This window comes from Gallus gallus, chromosome 14, assembly GCF_016699485.2.
Source record: "Gallus gallus isolate bGalGal1 chromosome 14, bGalGal1.mat.broiler.GRCg7b, whole genome shotgun sequence".
NCBI lineage: Eukaryota > Metazoa > Chordata > Aves > Galliformes > Phasianidae > Gallus > Gallus gallus.
In genome coordinates, this window is record NC_052545.1 from 2,026,696 (window position 1) to 2,044,765 (window position 18,070).

The 18,070-nt window shown below is 49.8% G+C and overlaps 1 protein-coding gene across 2 annotated transcripts in view; it reads right to left on the reverse strand.

The window, feature by feature from the left end:
* Positions 1-12,514: 12,514 nt before the first annotated feature.
* The window catches only part of PRKAR1B (protein kinase cAMP-dependent type I regulatory subunit beta), an 88,555-nt gene continuing 82,999 nt past the window's right edge, over positions 12,515-18,070 (reverse strand). For both annotated transcript variants that reach the window (XM_004945114.5, XM_414754.8), the window contains exons 10-11: positions 15,154-15,235; positions 12,515-14,729 (exon numbers count right to left, since the gene is read on the reverse strand). In XM_004945114.5, coding sequence (XP_004945171.1) covers positions 14,557-14,729; positions 15,154-15,235 — 255 coding nt within the window. In that variant the 3' untranslated portion in view covers positions 12,515-14,556. The remainder of the gene's footprint in view (positions 14,730-15,153; positions 15,236-18,070) is intronic.

Below are 18,070 nucleotides of genomic sequence, written 5' to 3' on the forward strand. Positions count from 1 at the left end.
TTGCCCTTTGCGCAGTTCTGCCCCTGCTCTGCCCTGCATTGCGCCTTGCCCTGAGTTGGCAGTGCAGAGCCCAGGCCTCCCTCCAGCCTCCTGCAGAGCCCACACAGACAGCTGTGGGGCGGTGACATCTGAAGTCACGGCAGCTGTTTGCTGGCTGTGTGTGAGTCAGAGCCCCGTGTCCCTTCAGTGCCCCTGGAAGCAGCCCCATGACACTGCTGCATCGCCAGGTACCAGCCTGGTGCTGTGCGAGAGATCTCCTGCTGGGAGAGCACGCCCGTGCCTCTAAGGCTTCACACATTCATGACAGTGGTGTGGTTTCAGGACTGGCACAAGGCTGGCCACATGGCAAACATCTCCAAAAAGTGTCTCTTAGCCATGTGGCATCAGCCCAGTTCCTTATGAAAGCTTCCACCACTGTAAACAAGAAGGTCTCAGAGTGTAGGCATTGTAGAGAGAAAGAATTCCTCTCCATGTCCTAGATATTTTCATATGGGGGTTAAAAAAAAAAAGGAGAACGATGTTTAAGACGTCAGCTTCTCTGCTATTATAAATGGGGCCGGCTCCATTTAACTCCAGAATGGTGTGTCTGTTACGCCGTCACTGTGCAAAGCTCCCAGTAAGGCAAATGGGAATCACACATGGTGTGATGAGAACGCTGCAGATACCTTTGTAAGTACTGCAGAATCACATGAGCCACATGTATCTTTCCTGAGCCGCTCTGCCAAGCCAGCAGGTGTTTTTTACATCAGGTCCTATATTAACACGCTCCTACGTATGTCTGGCGCATCTGCTGCGTTAATGATCCTTTGGTGCGTAATGGCTGGGAGAGTTTGTGAAGTTAAATGCCACAGGCAAGAGCCCAGCCATGGTGCATACAGTCAAATTGCTTACACTGTTTCTGTTAATATCACATGGTTTATTTCTCTTGTTCCTTCACTATAACTTCTTTCTTCCCTCCTCTCACTGCATTTTTTTCCTTGTTTCTGCCCATTCTTTCTCTGTTCACAGTTTCCAGATCTCTCCAGCCTCTTTGTTTCCTCCCTCTTTTGCCACAGCTTTCCCATCTCCCTTCAGCTGCAGCAGTGCTGGAGCAGATGGGGACTGTGGGCAGCCCCACAGCAGCGGGATGGTCCCCTGGTGCCCTGCTTGGGGAGGGCATGCCTCCACTCCCACACCATCTGCAATTCCTGACAACTGTGGAAGCAAAGAAGTGGTAGAATTTTCCAACGGTGTCCAAAAGTTGCGTAAGTTCAGCTCCTGTTGAAGTGGGAGCTGGGAGCATTACTACATGAGAAGGATTTCAGAAATAGTCTTCTATCCTCCTTTGTTTGAAATTAAGATGTCAGCATTCAAACACCCATGCTAGCATTGTATCTGTTTCCATTGCTCATGCTTTTAGTCTCATAGCCGTTGCCATGGCCCTTCATGGAGGTCTCACCCTTGGTCTCTTGGCCTACGGTTTAGTTTTCTGCCATGCTCCGACAGCAGCCGTGCACACCAAAGCACAACAGCTGGTGGATCTCTTATTCATGGCTTAATCACTTCCCCCTGGAGGTGTGCGGTGTGCTGTGTGGTCTTTACTCAGTGCTGGCTGTCTGAGGGATGCCGGGGCAGGGTCAAGCACAGCCCAGGTTCAGCCCAGCACTGAGCCCTATGACTAACGCCGAGCCTGGAGGGCTTTGTTGACGTCACCAGGATGGACCTGCTTCTTTTCCTGGCGTTCAGCAAGCATTTCATCTCTTGGAGCTTGCGCTACCACACCCTTCCCATCGCACGCTCACCCCAGCATCGCACTGCTCACTGCCCTCTGGGTTTCCACACATCTCCTCTGACTTTCCCCAGGCCCCTCTGATCTCATAACCACATCTTCCCCATGTCTCTGGTCCCACCCTCCGCAGGCGCTGGCTGTGGCACCGATGCTTTCCCATCCATTTGGAATTCCCCTGCAGCCCCTGAGCCACCCATAACTGTCATCAGGAGCCTTTCACTGGAGGAGAAGCTCTGCATTGCCTCGTGTTTCTTCTCTTGGTGGTTGTGTAACCCAAACTGGCTGTCGATTTAATTGGAAATGCCATTACTCCAGAGCAGGGCCTCAACATTCGCAGCATTTGAGCAAGATAAAATAGTGATAGGGAGCCAGATGGCTCAAGAGACTGGGAATCAGCTATGGAGTCTTTAACTTCTACATCACTGCTTCAAAATGCAGCTCTGATCCACTTTGTGGTTGCAGTCCAATTTCCAGCACATGACTGGTCATGCCAGAAAACCTTCCCCCACTGAGCAGCCCCGCTCTGGCTCGAGGCCTGCAGTGTGTGTGGGCACCTGGGCCCGGCCAGGTGGGCTGCACAAGGCCTGCACGGTGACAGCAGCCATGTCCACATGTGGCTGGTGCCCAGGAACATTCAGATTGCAGGAAACGTGTTTCCTTCCCTCCCAGATTGCTTTCAAGCCATTTTGGGAACAACCTATCAGCCTGGTCGCATGGGGACTGTAACTCATGCGCCCAGCAGAAGGCTTCTCAGGGCTGAGGGACTCTGGGCCGAGGGAGCGGCACCAAGAGCGAGAAGCAAGACAGTGGCATCTGGAGTGTCCCTGGGATGAAACAGTTTGAGAACAGAATCTGGCCATGCTCACAGGAGCCAAAACCATACCAGGCTAAGCAGCGATAGTCCGTTATCATGATTATTTTCTAATCTAGCTATGTATGCCTTAGAAAAAAGCAGGCGTCAGCAAAAGCGGCAATGAATTGGTACTACTGGAGCAAGAGCGGAGCAATCCAGCCTTGCAGGTTTCCTTTACCAAAGCCATGACTGATAGCACGTCCATCTCCTTGCTGGTGAAGCCTGTGCTCTATGTGAAGGCAACAGAGCAAACAGCTTGACTGGTTTTCCTTGCAAGGCCTCTTGGCTTGTGCTGGGCTCTGTGTTGTCCCTCCTCAGCCACACTCACTTAAGCTGCTCTCTCCCAAGCTTCACTTGCCCCATCTGGAAAGCTGCCCAGACGTTCCCTCCCCAGATTTAGGGCCAGGACCCAAACAGCAGAGTCAGGCTCACTTCTTGGGTTGTGCCCCTTGGCTCCCTGCAGGAACCCTTCATGCCTTCCCCCTTGTTTTGGCTGCAGACTCTCTCCAGGTCCCTGGGTACCCCTGGCTGATGGCCATGTGCTGCCAGTGCTGCCCCGGCACCCGGCCCACCCCACGCCCATGGCCCTGGGGCTCTGCTTCATCCCGTGAGCAGTTGTTTGGTTTATGTTCGCCTATCAGGCTGTGACCTTGAACTGGCTTCTCCCTTTAAATTCCTCCCACTTGGCTCTGCCCACACTGTCCACAAAGCCTCGCAAAGAAATGCAACTTGGAAGAAAAAACATATCCAAGAAGAAAAAAAAAAACCTTCGCAACAAAATGTCCTTCCCTCTGCCGGCAGCACTGCCTGGCTGTGGTGTTCTCAGTGCTCCCCCCATTAGGATGCAGGGTCTGTGCATCTCTGCTCTCCTGGCTCTGCAGCATCAGCAGCCACTCCACTGCAGGACATGGAGGACCTGCACAATGTCCCCATCCACTGGGCTCATCCCAGCTCTGTGGGCTGCCCAGAGCCACCACAGTCCTGCAGAAATGTGCTTGCATCCCGCATCGCTCCTATGGCACTTATCTGCCTTGTATCCCATATCACTCCTATGGCATCTGCAGTTATCCACCTTGTGTCTTATATTGCTCTGTCAGTAGCTGCATTTACCCAGTGCTGTGCCCTGTGCTGAGCTCGTGAGTGGCCCAGAGGTCTTCTTCTCCACTGCAAAGAGGCAAAGAACCCCCATCCAGTCTGATTTGATAGATAGATAGATAGATAGATAGATAGATGATAGACAGACAGACAGACAGGCAGACAGATAGATAGATAGATAGATAGATAGGGTTGTCCCTGCAGAGTGGCAGCTCTGTGCATGTATGTGGGTGGATAGCTTTGTATTTGCCCTTGTGATTTCATGCCAAAAACATTTGCAAGTTCAGCTGGCTGCTTGATTCCTCTCCTATTCTTCCCAGCTACTCCCGGGCCCTAATGAACTCACCCCGTGTTTGTCCCCAGCTTCTTCTCCCCTTGCCCTCCCTCCTTAATGGTCAGACTTCTGGCTGCAGGCTCCAAGCAAGACTTTCAGGACGATCAAAATAAACGACGCCATACGCAGTGCTGTTCTCACTCTTCCCCTCAGCCTCTATTTTCAGCAGCTACTTTGGGATGATAAATAATTCACAGTGAGGCTTGGCATAGCAATGGTTAAAGGGACAAAGCTGGGCTGACGCAGGAGCCTTCTAGACAGAAGCAGTTTTATAAAGTCCCCTAAAGTGCTATTTTTTTCTTTAGGAAAGGAGTGGATTTTTTTCCTTTTTAATTTTTTTAACTGTTGTGAGAACAGGAATGTTTCTTTTTTAGCCAATTCCACATACTTTTTGTTATAGGAGAAGATGCGGTCTGAGGGTTTTAGCAGAGGCTAAAACAGGGGAGAACTGGATCTATTTTGGTGGCGTATCAAGTGGGTAGGAGGCAATCAGAAGCGCTGCATTACAGACAAGCCCTGCTCTGCAGACAGCCCTCCCCTACCTGCGCAGTGCCCGCGGGGCTGCACCGCTGGGGGTCAGCATGCAGATTCCATCCAGTTTCCCCATTTGGCTGAAATCCGTTCCTTTAATCCTGCCCTCCTGGGAGCTGAGGTTTCGTGCGCTATTGTTTTTGTGTTGAAACAAAGCATTTTGATTCCAGAGGTTACTTTCAGGAGCTACGGAGCCGTTCCCATCACAGTCACCATCCTCTCTGCCCGGTGAGAAACGATGCTGGTTTTTGGGACAGGTGGTGCTACAGACACAATGAAGGTAGTGAGGCGCTGGCAGAGGATGCCCAGAGAGGTGGAGGTGCCCCAAGGTCAGGCGATGGGATCTGAGCATGTGAGGAGCTGTGGGTGTCCCTCTGTGTTGCAGGGAGGGGGACAGATGGCCCTTAAAGGTCCAACTGGAACGGTTCTATGATTCTGTGACACACAGTGCTCCTATTGCTTCAGGTACCCACCCAGCATTGCCTGTATGATGGGTGGGATGAGATTAAAACAAGAGGGCAGAATTTTTAAGGTTAATCTGCTGATGCCAAAGGATTGTCTTTGAAAATAGCATAATATCATTGGTTACATTCCCACTTACAGCAGCCTCCCTCCATACATCGCTGTGTGCCCTACAGACATCAGCACACGTCTGGGGCTTTCACAGCACGGTGGGTTTCTGGAGGGACACACAGAACTCTTCTTCAGGACTCTGAAAGAAACCCCCTTTGGCTTTGTGCTTCTGCACAGGGGACGGTTGAATCAGAGAATCACCAGGGTTGGAAGAGGCCGCTCAGATCACCAAGGGCAGCCCCAACCCATCCGCACCGTGCCTCAGTGCCACACCTGCAGCTGTGGGAAATATCTCCCCTTTTGGTGGCTGTGGGGAATGAAACACTCCGGTTGTCACCGAGGAGCAGCTCACCATTTTCGCTGACAACCTGTGCATACGTGGAAATGTTCTGACGGGCGATTCAGGCAGAACGACCTTTTGTACTGCAGACAAACCGCGATGAACCGTTTCTCTTCGACGAGGATTTTCGTATGACATTATGAGTCCTGATGGGAGATTAGCGAGCACGGCTCATTATCAGTGCGTGGAGCATCGCAGAGGAAGGCTTGGAGCTTTGAGAGATCTTCAAAACAACCGCCCGATGCCAATAAGCAATTTGAGATACAAATAGAGCCAAAAAGCAGAAACCGTGGGCTCAAGTCAGCACTGATGTAACTCCTTGTTCCCCCAAGGCTGAATTTGCCTTAGGAAAGTCAAGCTGGGGAGCGGATTAACTTCTAAGAAACTCAGACTGAACGAATTATGGCAATTAATTGGTGGGGTCAGCAACGAAATCATTGCAGAGGAAAAGAGGATTCATTGCTGAGGGGCTGAGAATGGAGCCTTTGCGGGACGTACGGGGCAAGGTGGTGAGGCAGAGGTCGGTGAATGACCTTTCCAGCCACCAAAGCAGACCAAATATGCTTTGCCACCACCCGCTGCTTTTCAGTGTATGCATGTAATGTTTGGAAAACAAGGCCCTGTCTGTGTCTACTGAAACAGAAGCAACAAAATAACGCTGCTTGTTAGGGAAATGCCAAAACATGGAAAGATAATTGAAACATTCAGGCTGGCTGCAAGTGGGGATAAAGGCAATAAATCCCGACAGCACAGCGCTATCTCAGGTGGGAGTCAACTGCTGGCCCAGCTCTGGCCGCTGCCCCAATCCCTGGTCTGACTTTATCTGCAGTGCTTTGCCCCAGGCCATGACCCCATGCAGTGCAGAAAGGGATGTGCATGTTGAAGCAGGGAGATCCGCGTCCCTCCTGCTGCCATCTGTCCTTCCTGGAGCAGTTTTGTGCTCTGTGCAGGTGCAGGGAGGTGACTGCAGGTGAAATGGGGCCCATTGGTTGCATACAGGGGGACACTGCCATAGGCACAGGGCTGCAGAGCTGCTCCTGCACATGCAGCTCACACAGTGCTTCCAGTGCTGGTTGGTGCCTGGGAATCCCCAGTGACTCTGAAATTGTCTTAACATGAAATCATTCAGAATGAGGGAACCCCGGAACTCAGCTACATAGTTGGTGATATAAAAGAAGACACAGATTTTCTTTCTAGTTTTTTGTGTCATTGAAACTTGAGCAATGGAGGGGAAAACCTGGAAAAAAAAAATAAGAAAGAAAAGAAGAAAAAGAAAAAAGAAACGAGCCTGCAAACAAAATTAGGATCTCTGAGTCTTCTGCTTATTACATGGCAACTGAGGTATGCGATGCTGCAGAGCTGCTGGCGGGTGGCCTAGCCCTGCTCTCACAGGAGCCCTGGAGGAGCTATGGGAGTCCAAAGGGAATCTGTGAGCTCTGTTGGGGGAATCGCCCCATTCCTCCCTCGCTGCAGCCTGGGACAGAACCTGCTTTTTGCGTGGTGCAGGTACAGCTCCTGCTGCACAGCTCTGCAACTCAAGGCCTTGAGGCATCGCTGTGAAACCCCTCAGCTTGCTGTGTGAGTGCTGCCCTGCTCAGAATTACCTCTTTGGCAGAATGCAGCCATTTCTTGTTCTCTGCCGTTGTAGTTGTTCTGCAATGAGAACTCAGAGTGGAGCAGCTCGCAGCGCACAGCACTGCCTCTACCTTTGGGTGGACGTGTGCATCAGATGGCACCGGATGGTTTCAGCATGAATCACACTGCCTCTGGAACCAACATTCCCATAACCTAAATCTATCACAAAGAACATAAACCACATCAGACGCCCGTTCTCGGATACTAATTTGCTAAGACTTTGGAAATCTCTTATATTAAACAGATCATCTCTTTACAGGAGAAGCTGCCCTCATTACACAAAGGGAGGAAAGGGACCATCTTCCATCAGGGAAGGCTGTTTAAGTTTTCCCAGCTTCCTAAAAACCATTGTCTTGTAAACTGAGCATTCCTCCGCTGCCCCGTAGACACAACAGTCCCCGTCCCGGCGCGGTGCAGGCCAGCTGCGGGCTGCCAGAGCCCTGACCCAGGCACTGTGGGCACAGCATCCTAAGGGGCCGGAGCCCCGGGTTTGGGATGTCCCCAACACACTGCTGTCCATTGGGGCTGTGGGGTGCTGCCAGATATGGGCCTGCCTGGGTTTTTGAGTTTTTCTATCTCTAATGATCCAACTGCAAATAGCAGCTCAGTGTCAGCCCCTAACACAACGTCACCTCTTCCAAGGAACATTTTCCTTCGTGTGACGATAATCCCAGGCAGTTGTGTTCAGCACCAGCAGCTGTTATACCCACCAGTGGATGATGCACAGGTCCCTGTCTGTGGCCGTGCCCTGTGCTGTGTGCAGCCACCTGGCCTTACACCCACGCACTGCAGAAGGTGCTTCTTCCCAAAGGCATTGCATTACCGAAGGCACCAAATCACTGAGCAAAACCATTGTTGCAAATATCATTTGAAGTTAATCTTAATAAAATCCGCGGTAAATATTTATACGCACTACAAAAGTGGCTGGATGTGTTTACAGTTTGACATTGTTGGAGAGAGGATTCCATGTAGATTAGTCAGCTAATCTGCTGTAATCTGCTTAAAAAGCACCGAAAGGGGTTTCTTTCACTCAATCGTGTTAGCTCTATGCACACAGTGACTTCAGATACGGAATGGACTCAGACACAGAGGACATTTACCTTCGGGCACTGCTCGCACTGCAGCACAGCCACGTCTCCTCCTTCCCCCAGAGCCATGCTGAGGGGCCTGAATGCAACTGGAACGCGTTGGGCTCCTCTGTGCCATGTCCTCACTGAGGTGTTTGAGCAGCATGGCTGAGGACACGCTCCTCTTTGGGGAGGCACCTGCGAGGGGTTTGCACAGAAATGGGCCTTCCTGAGTTAATGGTTGTGGCGGCGGAGGTCCCTGTGCACTGGTGTGCCCTGTGTCAGCGGGCAGAGCGCACTGCAGGTTTTCTTCGTGTTTCTAAACACTGGGATGGACGGAAGTGACCTCCAGTTCTTTATCCAGTTCTCAATTTTGCCCACAAGGAAATGGCAGCTCACAGCACAACGAGGTTTCTGGTTCTCAGCACAGCTCCAGCAGCTCTCTGGCTGCCCAGGGCCCCACGTTCCCCATGGCAGGGCTGCAGGGCTTTGACTTGGGCCTTCACCAGCCCCAGAGCTCACTGCTCACTGCTTTCAGGCCCCAGATCCTGCACCTCCATTTTCTCCTGACCGCATCTCCCCAGTGTCAGCGGATCATTTCAGTGTGGGTCCCTCTGAATAAAACATTCATTTGCAGTCCTTCCCCCCCGCCCTCAGCGAGGCCTTCCCGAGCTGAATGCGATGGCTCAGCTCCAGCGCGCACAGCTGCCGTCACTGCTGCAATTCTTTTGCCTTGAGAAAAAGCATATACAATTTAATATGCTCCTGGCACAACAGCTTTTCTGTAGCGGAGGAGGCGGGTTTGTTTATGGCTATTTTGATAGGGCGGCTTTCATCCGGACACAGGTTGTGCCGCATCTCCCGCCCGCACAAGGCGGCCTTTGTGGGTGCTCGCCTCGCGGGCGGCCCCAGGACCTCCTCCTGCCCCGGAAGGCGGCTGTAAAAGGCCCTGCTCACTTCAGCCTGCATTTCTCTTACTTCTCTAAAAGCTAAACCCCAGACTGAGCGCCAGAACACAAGGCAACAGGAGAGGGTGTGATGGTGCACGGGACACATATCTGGGACAGGAGCTATCCCATGGCAGCGCGGCCCACAGGACATCAGCAGACAGGGCTGGTGGTGCTGCCAGCAGGAGCTGCAGGGCTGGAGCTGGGCCTTGCCTGGTGCCGGTGTCAGCATCAACAGACGCAGATTCCCCTCCAGCAGCGGTTCCTGATGCCACCGCTATGTGTTAGGATGAGGGTGATGTGTGGCCCAGCACTGCTGGGCTCAGGGAGCACCTCCAGGTGGGAGAGTCCCAACCCAAGAGCCCACAGCCTGCAACCGCAGCCGCACTGCTCTGGCAAATTGCTTGAGCTGCCCCTGGATGGGAAGGAGAACTGCCTGTAGTGTTTCTCAGCTGTTAACGTCTGTTCTCTCTCTCTGCCGCAGTGGAAGTAAATGGTGGGAGGGCTCAGCCTGCACTAATTCATGGCCGTGCTTGAGCTGAGGCCTCTGCTACTCTGCGCAGAACACAACTGCAAAAGTGAGAGCCGCCAGAAACACGGCCCATCATCAGATTATCTTAAACACATGGTAACGAAACACAGTCACTCTGTAGCGTATAAATTCCACACATGTGGAGGAATGTAAAGCAGCTATTGTGCCCCCACTTTGCAGATCCATTTCACTGTTTTTCCAGTTTATCTGGAAAATACATACTGCATGGTACTGTACGTCGTATTTCACTGCTATGCACCATGATGTCTTCTAATTGAACAATCGCCATGCTTGTAGTCTAAGGGCGATACAAAAGTGCTTTCAAACAATAACAATGCATTGTCTGTATAAAGAGGATAGGGAGTAGCCGCATCCCAGAAAGGCTTGATTTCCCCAGAGCCAGCAGTATGAACATCCAGAGAGCCAGCAACTACAGGCAGTGCTGAGAAAGTCCCTCATCATCAGCCTGCATGCCCAACAGGCAGCTCTCAGCGAGCCAGGCGCAGGCTGGCAGCACTCACCCAGCGCTCCCACCACAAGGGGCTTGGCCAAGGGGCACCTCCTTGGCAAATGGAGCCTTTGCGATGTGACTCTGAGACGGGAAGGGAGGGATCACTGCTGGAGCAGCGCAGCTACCAGAGATCGCGCAGCATCTGCCAATTCACTCAGCGCTGCTGGCCCGCGGAGCAGCATGGCACGCCGCTGCTCCATGTTTGGAGACAGTTTATACTGGAATAGGAGCAGTCTTTTTTGGTAAAATGATTATTTTTTTTCCCTCCATGAGAATTCATGACTTCTTAAAGAGAACTCTGCACGCTTGCACAAGGGCTGGACAACGGGGGTGTTGCAGCTTGGCTGTGTGCAGCAGATCCTCTGTGCTACTACTGCAGAGGACAATGTGAAAACAGGGATTAAAACAGGGCCGGGAGGGGTGAGAGCCTTCAGAGCCACAACAGTCACCTGTGCACCCTGAGATCGGACCGACTAAACCCAGTGAGACATTCACACACTACTTTGTGCTCCCTGGCAGAGAGCAGCCTCTTTCCTAAAAGCTGCATCCAGATTTTCAGAGCTCAAAAGAATCACTCTGGTATTGGAGTCGGATCAAGCACAAAAAACATCCTCAGCCTTCACAAAAATACCAGATGGCTGCAGATGCCAGCTCCTCTGGCCAGGCAGCTTTGTCAGAGGAAAGGCCAGCTTGTTGTGCAAGCTGCATCCCCGACACAGCCCTGCTGGCAGCAGCGCCTGCACAGAAACCCTGTGAGAGGAGCATCAAAGCGGTGTGTTCCCGTAAGGTTTGCTTTGCAAGGCTGTGCCACGCTCCTACCTACCGTGTTCTCTGTCTGCATGCAGCGGTGGGACCCGCAGGAGCCACTCTGGCTGTGAAAACACTCTTCTGAGCTTCGCAGTGCGTGCAAAGGGGGAAATGAACTGCAGGCAGAGTTGCCAAATCAGTGGAAACAAATCTAAAAAACATGCCTGGGCATGTTAGGTAGTTCTGACTCTAAATGGTGAACTCTGCAATATCCAGTGTGGTTTTAGTGCTCAGTGGGTCAACAGTGCCACACCAAGTCAGTGCCCTCCTGCGCTGCAGCTGCATACACGTGGCACGGCAATGCACCACGGGGACCTCAGGCTCTTCTCAAGGGCACCGTCATGGCTTTATCTCTGCTCAATATCACCTCTCTCTGCTGCTACACCAAAATGTGCACAGGGAATGAATCTGATCTCTTCTGTAGATAGGTCAGTGAAAGGATTCCTGAACCATTTGGAGCTTCAGAACCACATGTTGTTGTGAACCTTCGCCCTCTGTGCATGGCTCCACTTCCGAAGATCACTTACTGCAAGAACAACAGAACAGCCAGCATGCATCAGTATCGCTTTGTTCTCTGCTCTCTATTTTCCACCCGTACCCAAATGAGCACCACGGGGTCAGCCTGTGCCTGCCTGGGGAGCAGAGCCTTGCAGGGCTGACACCACTGCACAACTGTGGGCACTCATTGCCACAGAGGGGTAGGAATGCTGGAGACTGCGTACAGTCATCTGCTGCACACACCAAAATGCGGTCAGTCAAATGGGTCTTGTAAAAAACCTGGAGGTGCAATTAGTTTCTATTAAAAAGAAAGTCTCGTCTTTCGTCTTGCAGTTCTAAAATGGCTGCGAGACGATTAAAACCAACCGAAAAAAGAAAGACAACGAGGAGTGGTGAGATGCCCTTTTTGGGGAGCGTGGGCTGGTAATGTCCATCTGGAAGGACCTCAGAGAGAGTGGTCACTTTTGATTACTACATAACGTGAGTAATCTCTGGAAAGATGAGTCCTTCCCGCCTGAATCACAGCAAAGGGGGAAAATAACACACTCCAGAAACAGCAAGCTGTCAGCCCCGCTGCTGGGAGCCGCCCACGAGCCCTGCCTGGAGCCCAGCAGGACCACAGCACCCCCACGGGGGCCACCCAGAGCCCGGAGTGCCCACAGGTGGGGACACTGAATGTGCTGTGCTGTCTGCTGCTCCTCAGCACTGCCACCGCCAGCCCTTCAGTCCTAACGCAGCAATGTGAGGAGCGGAGAGACACCCCAAATCCCCACTTCTTCCTGGGATACATACGGGTACATTGAAACACAAGAATTTTTTTCTTCACGCTATTCCCCCAGAACCCCATTTTGGTTTCCATTACTACATAGAGAGCGCTGGGATTCTCGGTCTATTTCTTGTCCCTTTGCATCTGATTATTATTTTCAGCAGAGTTCAAGCTCTCTGTGATAGGCAGATTTTAAGTAGAACATAACTTCTATTCATGCAGACTTCCCGTATTAATGAACCCACAATGGTCACATATAACGTAGAAGAGTTTTATTCATACTGTAATTCTATCCCATCATCCACTGCAAATATTACAGTTATCTTTAAAATGTCATAGAAGATCATTTTGTTCCACTTAAAGCATAGGAAGGCTGGCGTTGAACGATCACACTTCTCTTGAATTTGCTTATGTTGTCATTCAGGTGTATCTTCACGATCTGGGAAGGTTTAAAGCAAAGAATCTGATCTGTGTGTGTGCTCAAGTAACTTCTAAGCAGTGAGGCTGACAATCTGGTGAGGAACAATGAACGTATCCTGCATATTATGCAAAACACTCACAATTTTTTTACGAATACAACAGAACTGCGATAGGTTAAATAACGTACACGAGTGACCTTTAAAAACATGTCTTAAAAGCAGCACAGGAGAATACAAAAACAGGGAAGGAAACTGGAAGTTCTGCAAACGCATACACATTTATTGATATATATAACGGGCATCTGCCCGTGTAAATGTATGTCATAAAACTGCAAGGCTGAGAAACGTGAATGGTCGTATCCAATAACACGTGCAAGAAGCATAACGCAATCATAATAAATAGTAGCAACTAAGATACGCTGACAGGACTGCTGGAAATACGCTGAAATAAATTAAGCACCTTGGAGTGATGAGAGGACTCTGACCGCAGTGCGGGAGCTCTTTCCCACCGCAGGGCAGCACTGGGCACTGGCAGGAGAGCCTTCTGCTGGAAGGCAGCAGGAAAGCGCCAGGTGAGCTTTGTTAACTCCAAATTACACGTCAGCGTGGGTAACGAAAAGGTGGGCAGTGCTGTTTAGGGTAGTGGAGATGCAGAGATTTGGGGCAGTTAGCGCAGAAGACTTCTCCTTCAAAGGAAAAGCTTCCCCAGAGAATAATTTGGACGATCCCGACCTGGAGGGCTGCACAGCAGAGCAAGGTCTGGCTCTGCAGAAGCTCTGCTCGATACCCACATCTGTGCAGGGCAGCAAGAGCTGCCAGCAAGGCTGCGGGCACACAGAGCTTGCTGCAAGTCCTGGTGCCTTTTGTTCTGCCATGCAGCTCTTCTGCAGGAGGCAGCATTTTGGAGCACATATTTGGCTGGTCGCACACTAAGAAAAAGGCATCTGAATTGAAATAAATGGATTTCATGTAAAAGAGTCCTATCAAACTGCTGCTTTACGCCTACCACCATCTCCTGAACATTCCATATACTACTCAGAGAAGCAGCTGAGGACACTCTGGTGCAGATAAATGCGTTTCAGTGCACACTTAGTTCAGTGAAGTTCTCATGACTTTTAAGGAATTCGATGTGAACCCTCATGTAGGAAAGGGAGACGTCAGATAACATCGCTCCTAAAGGCTCCATCCAACATCTGACAAAATGCTGCCTCTTGGACTCCTCACCCACAGGCCCAGAGCAGTCTGTTTGCCTCAGCATCTCCTCAGGGCTACAAAGCAGACCCCAAAGGCTGGTAACACAGAGGAGTAATGGCCCCTGGTTCTAAACCACAAAGTGACTCAAAAGTTCTACTTTTCCTCAGCTTACTGGAATGATCAAAATCTTTCTCTAATCGTCCCTCTTTAATTGCAAAACTGCTACTGACCACATGGATTTTGGATACCTCCAGTCCCTAACCAGTGAGGAGTCTGGTAGGAGAGACAGGCAGAGGACATCACTTTATCAAAGAAGCTTGATAAAAGGTGAGTGAGACTGACTTTAAGAATAGGTGTAAGATAATGAGGGAAAGAGACATTCATCTGCAGTTTAAATAGTTAAAAACACAGTTTTATCTGTACGATCCAACAACAGGTAAAAATCCTGCCTGCAAGCCAAAAGCCTGCTCTTCCCTGAGCACTTTCCCAAAGCCAGTCTTATCCAAACAGTTGTCTTCTTTCTTAAATGATACGTAAGATTTGAACTGACATCCAGTGCGTGACATAACAGAAAAAATACACACGAAATGCACACCTTTTATTTTTTCTTGATAAAGCCATGGAGCTGCACAGAGCTAATGTAAGTGCACGAGGTCACACGAAGGCAGCTTTCCAAAGGGAATCATTTAGACAGTGAGAGAGATGAAGCTGTTGTATCTCTGAATGTTTCTCTTGAGGATCTCGGAGCAGGGGCCGAGCACTCGTTCGAAGCGGGGCCGGTCGAGCTTCACACACTTCAGGGGTCCGCGTGCCACCACCGTCGCAGCCCGGGGCCGGTTGAGCAGCAGTGCTATCTCGCCTGGGGACGGGGACAAACACACCGTCACACCTCCTCTCCTTCGGAGGGCGCATATTGAGGCCACCATGCAGTTGCTTCGGTTGTAGAACACAGCCCTTTATGTTACCTTGATAGACACTTTACATAATTCTGTTGACAGTACAAATGCATTACACATGCATAATGCATGCGTGTAAAATGCCTTTGAAAACAAATGCATTCAGACTGTTTTGCTGATTCTGGATCTGTCTCCCGTCAGCCACACTGCTGTAAACCAAGGAATAGTTTCAGCTTCCACGATCTCTCTCAGTACTGCTGAAAGCAGAAGCTGACCCAGGCACAACCCCTCGCTCATTAAAGAGTAGAACGCTAATTAAGACAACAACTACTCCATGCAATTCCACTTGCTATTTTTCCGAACCATATTTTTGCTGAATTTTCTTACCAAAATAATCGGATGGACCAAGCCTTCCAACCTCGACGTACTCCTCGTTATCAGACCTGCGCTGCAGAACAGAGGCTGTGCCCTGGGAACAGAAGAGCAGAGGAGCTTAGTGAGGTGCCCAGAGCGGTGGAGGTGCCCCATCCCTGCAGACCCCCAAGGTCAGGGGATGGGATGTGAGCACTGATGGAGCTGTGGGTGTCCCTGCTCAGTGCAGGCAGTGGGACCAGGTGGCTTTTAAAGGTTCCTTACAACTCAAATGGTTCTGTGATTCTGTGATAAGGTTACCTTGCTTTTCTTGACCCTGTTATCCCTTTGGGAAGCACTGAGTGCAGTGTCCCCTTTCATGGGACATGTCTCAATCCTTTTGTTCTGCTAAGGCAGAGATGACCACCTCAGTCAATTTCTTATACATGAATAAAAAGAATTGAATAATAATACAAAAAAAGAAAACCCACCAGTATGGCAAACTTGATTTCACTCTTATGGATGTGGCATTGTTTGGATGCAGACATTCAGCTCACACAAGGCAAGAGGAACAGGACAGAATTCAGTAACAACTCCCCATTATGCTGTGCAGATGTATCCTCCAATATCTTTTAAAAATACATTCTAAGTGAATGCAGAACCTTACAAGTGACACAGGAAAGACTTTCATCATAAGGAATAAAAAGGCACTTTTCCCAGTACTACCTCGCAACATGAATTTGTAAGACAGCACCCAGACTTCGCTCTTCACCTGACCATTTGCTGGCTCTCTCGCTGAGATTGTTGGCAAAGGCAGTTTTTAATGCTAAGTACAATAGAAGGGATTTTTTTAGTGGCCTTTAGTGATCTGGACACCTGTGAGTCAGTTGCTTCGGAGATGGAATGTGCCTTGTCTCCACTCCCACTATGAACTGCAGTACTCAACACATGCCAGTACATGTCACAGCTCAGAAACACTCCATTGAAACCTTCAAAGGGCTCTGACATGCAGAAATATTCTAACCTGGAGGAAATCTTAAATTATTTGTGGCATCACAGTTTTGGAAGGAAATATAGAAAGTATCTCCTTTCACTTTCCTAGGACCTGGGGCCCAGAATATTCACTATTATCTGGCAAATTATTGTAATTTGCTTACTTCTGAGCAAGCACTACTAAGGCACTGCGATACTGTTGTATTCCATCACGTCCCATTTCGTAGCAGGGTTATTTTTAAGCCCATATAATTTATGAATTGCTGGGCCACTCTCTAGGTTAATCTGTAATGTAACCTTCCTGTGCTACACAAATGAAGAGGTACATCACTTCTGATGGTGGCAGGAACCAGAGCCAAAAATAATGGGCAAGCACCATCTCATAGGTGCTAAGCATCTGATGGCTTTCATATGTACTTGGATGTACATCAAATTAATCTGACACATTATAAGTTATAATTTCTCATTTTGCCCATTAGCAGTAATCAGTGCTGAGTATAAATTACTAGATATCAGACTGTCACTGCATTATATGGGCTGTGACAGTTTACCATTCCACCCTGCCTCCCCTTTGCTGTATCAGCGTTAAAAAAATCCACTGAATAAATACCAGGACTGTAAACCTTGGTCCATTTGAAAACAAATGCAAAATTCTCCTTGGCTTCAGTGTTTTCATTCTTGATATGGTGACCAGCTGATGGCACGGGGCACAGAACCACATGCTTGGCACAACCTGCACAAGCAGGGCACCCGAACTGGGCGAGGTTGTTCCAGTATTGGCTCCCAGGTGTTCAGAGGTAAGCCAAACACACGGGGAAAGGTTGGCTTTGGACTTCTGGGCAGCTAGCTTGGGGTTAAGGCATGCCATGCACATAACACTGCCCACAGCCTGTGTGAGGCTATCCAGGAGAGTAACTGAAAGGACTACATGTCAGAGAATGATTTGGTGCCTGTCAAGCTTCCAGGAAGAATTCCTTATCCTTGATATAACTAAATTGTTTCGCCAAAGCTGCTGTTTTCCAAGGTCTTCCAGTAAATCTGCAAGGGGATGAAAACGCAGCGACGGTGTCGTGAGTTTTGTTATGCGCATTTCCTGCAAGCGTTCAGAACAGATCACATGGGGAACAACGCACTTAAAAATCTCTCCCTGGCCACACTTCAGATCAGGTGCAGCTCATGGGCCCAACTCAACGCTGTTCTTATTGCCTGAGCTTTGGAGACGGGATCAGCTTCAGAACCGCTTCCAGCCCCTGTCCTCCGCTCAGTCCCCATCTGGAGCCTGGCAAAAGCCTAACCCCTTGACCTAAATAGCTGTCTGCAATCCACATCTTCATTTCTTTCCCAAACTATTCTTTAACAACGTTTATTACAGATGTTTTATTAGATACGACAACAAAAAAGTCTCTTAAGTAATCACATTGACTGCTCAGGTCAAATGAGAAAAGGTGTCAATTCCCCACTGCTCACCTCGAGCACACTGCCATAAAGGTAATCACAGCATCAAGCAATATTGCTTTCATCTCCCCTTGTGTCAGCTTTTACGGTGGTTAATATTTTTTTGACAGGGCCTGTATGATATAGGGTTTCAATAAGTCAGTCTTCTGAAGCAATTTCTTCCACTGTTCCACTACAGTTGGCCTTTTTAATCCAAGAAACACCATGCTATCTGTTGGAGGAGGACAGATGTGTCTGGCCTCCACAATAAACACTCAGCTTGGCAGGATAAAGCAACGCGTATTCCAGATACATATTTTTCCACTCTTGTTTTAACAGTCACATCGGCTCTTCCCGTTGCCCAGTGAGAATGGGTCTATCACATAGCAAAAGAAGTTTCCTGACTCCTGGACAGCGAGCACCCGCTGTAAGGCCCCGCTGCCTGCACAAGGCACAGCCCCACGGCACATCCTGCAGCACAGGAAGGCCATCCCCAGCACGAAACAAAGATGTACTTAGCACTTAT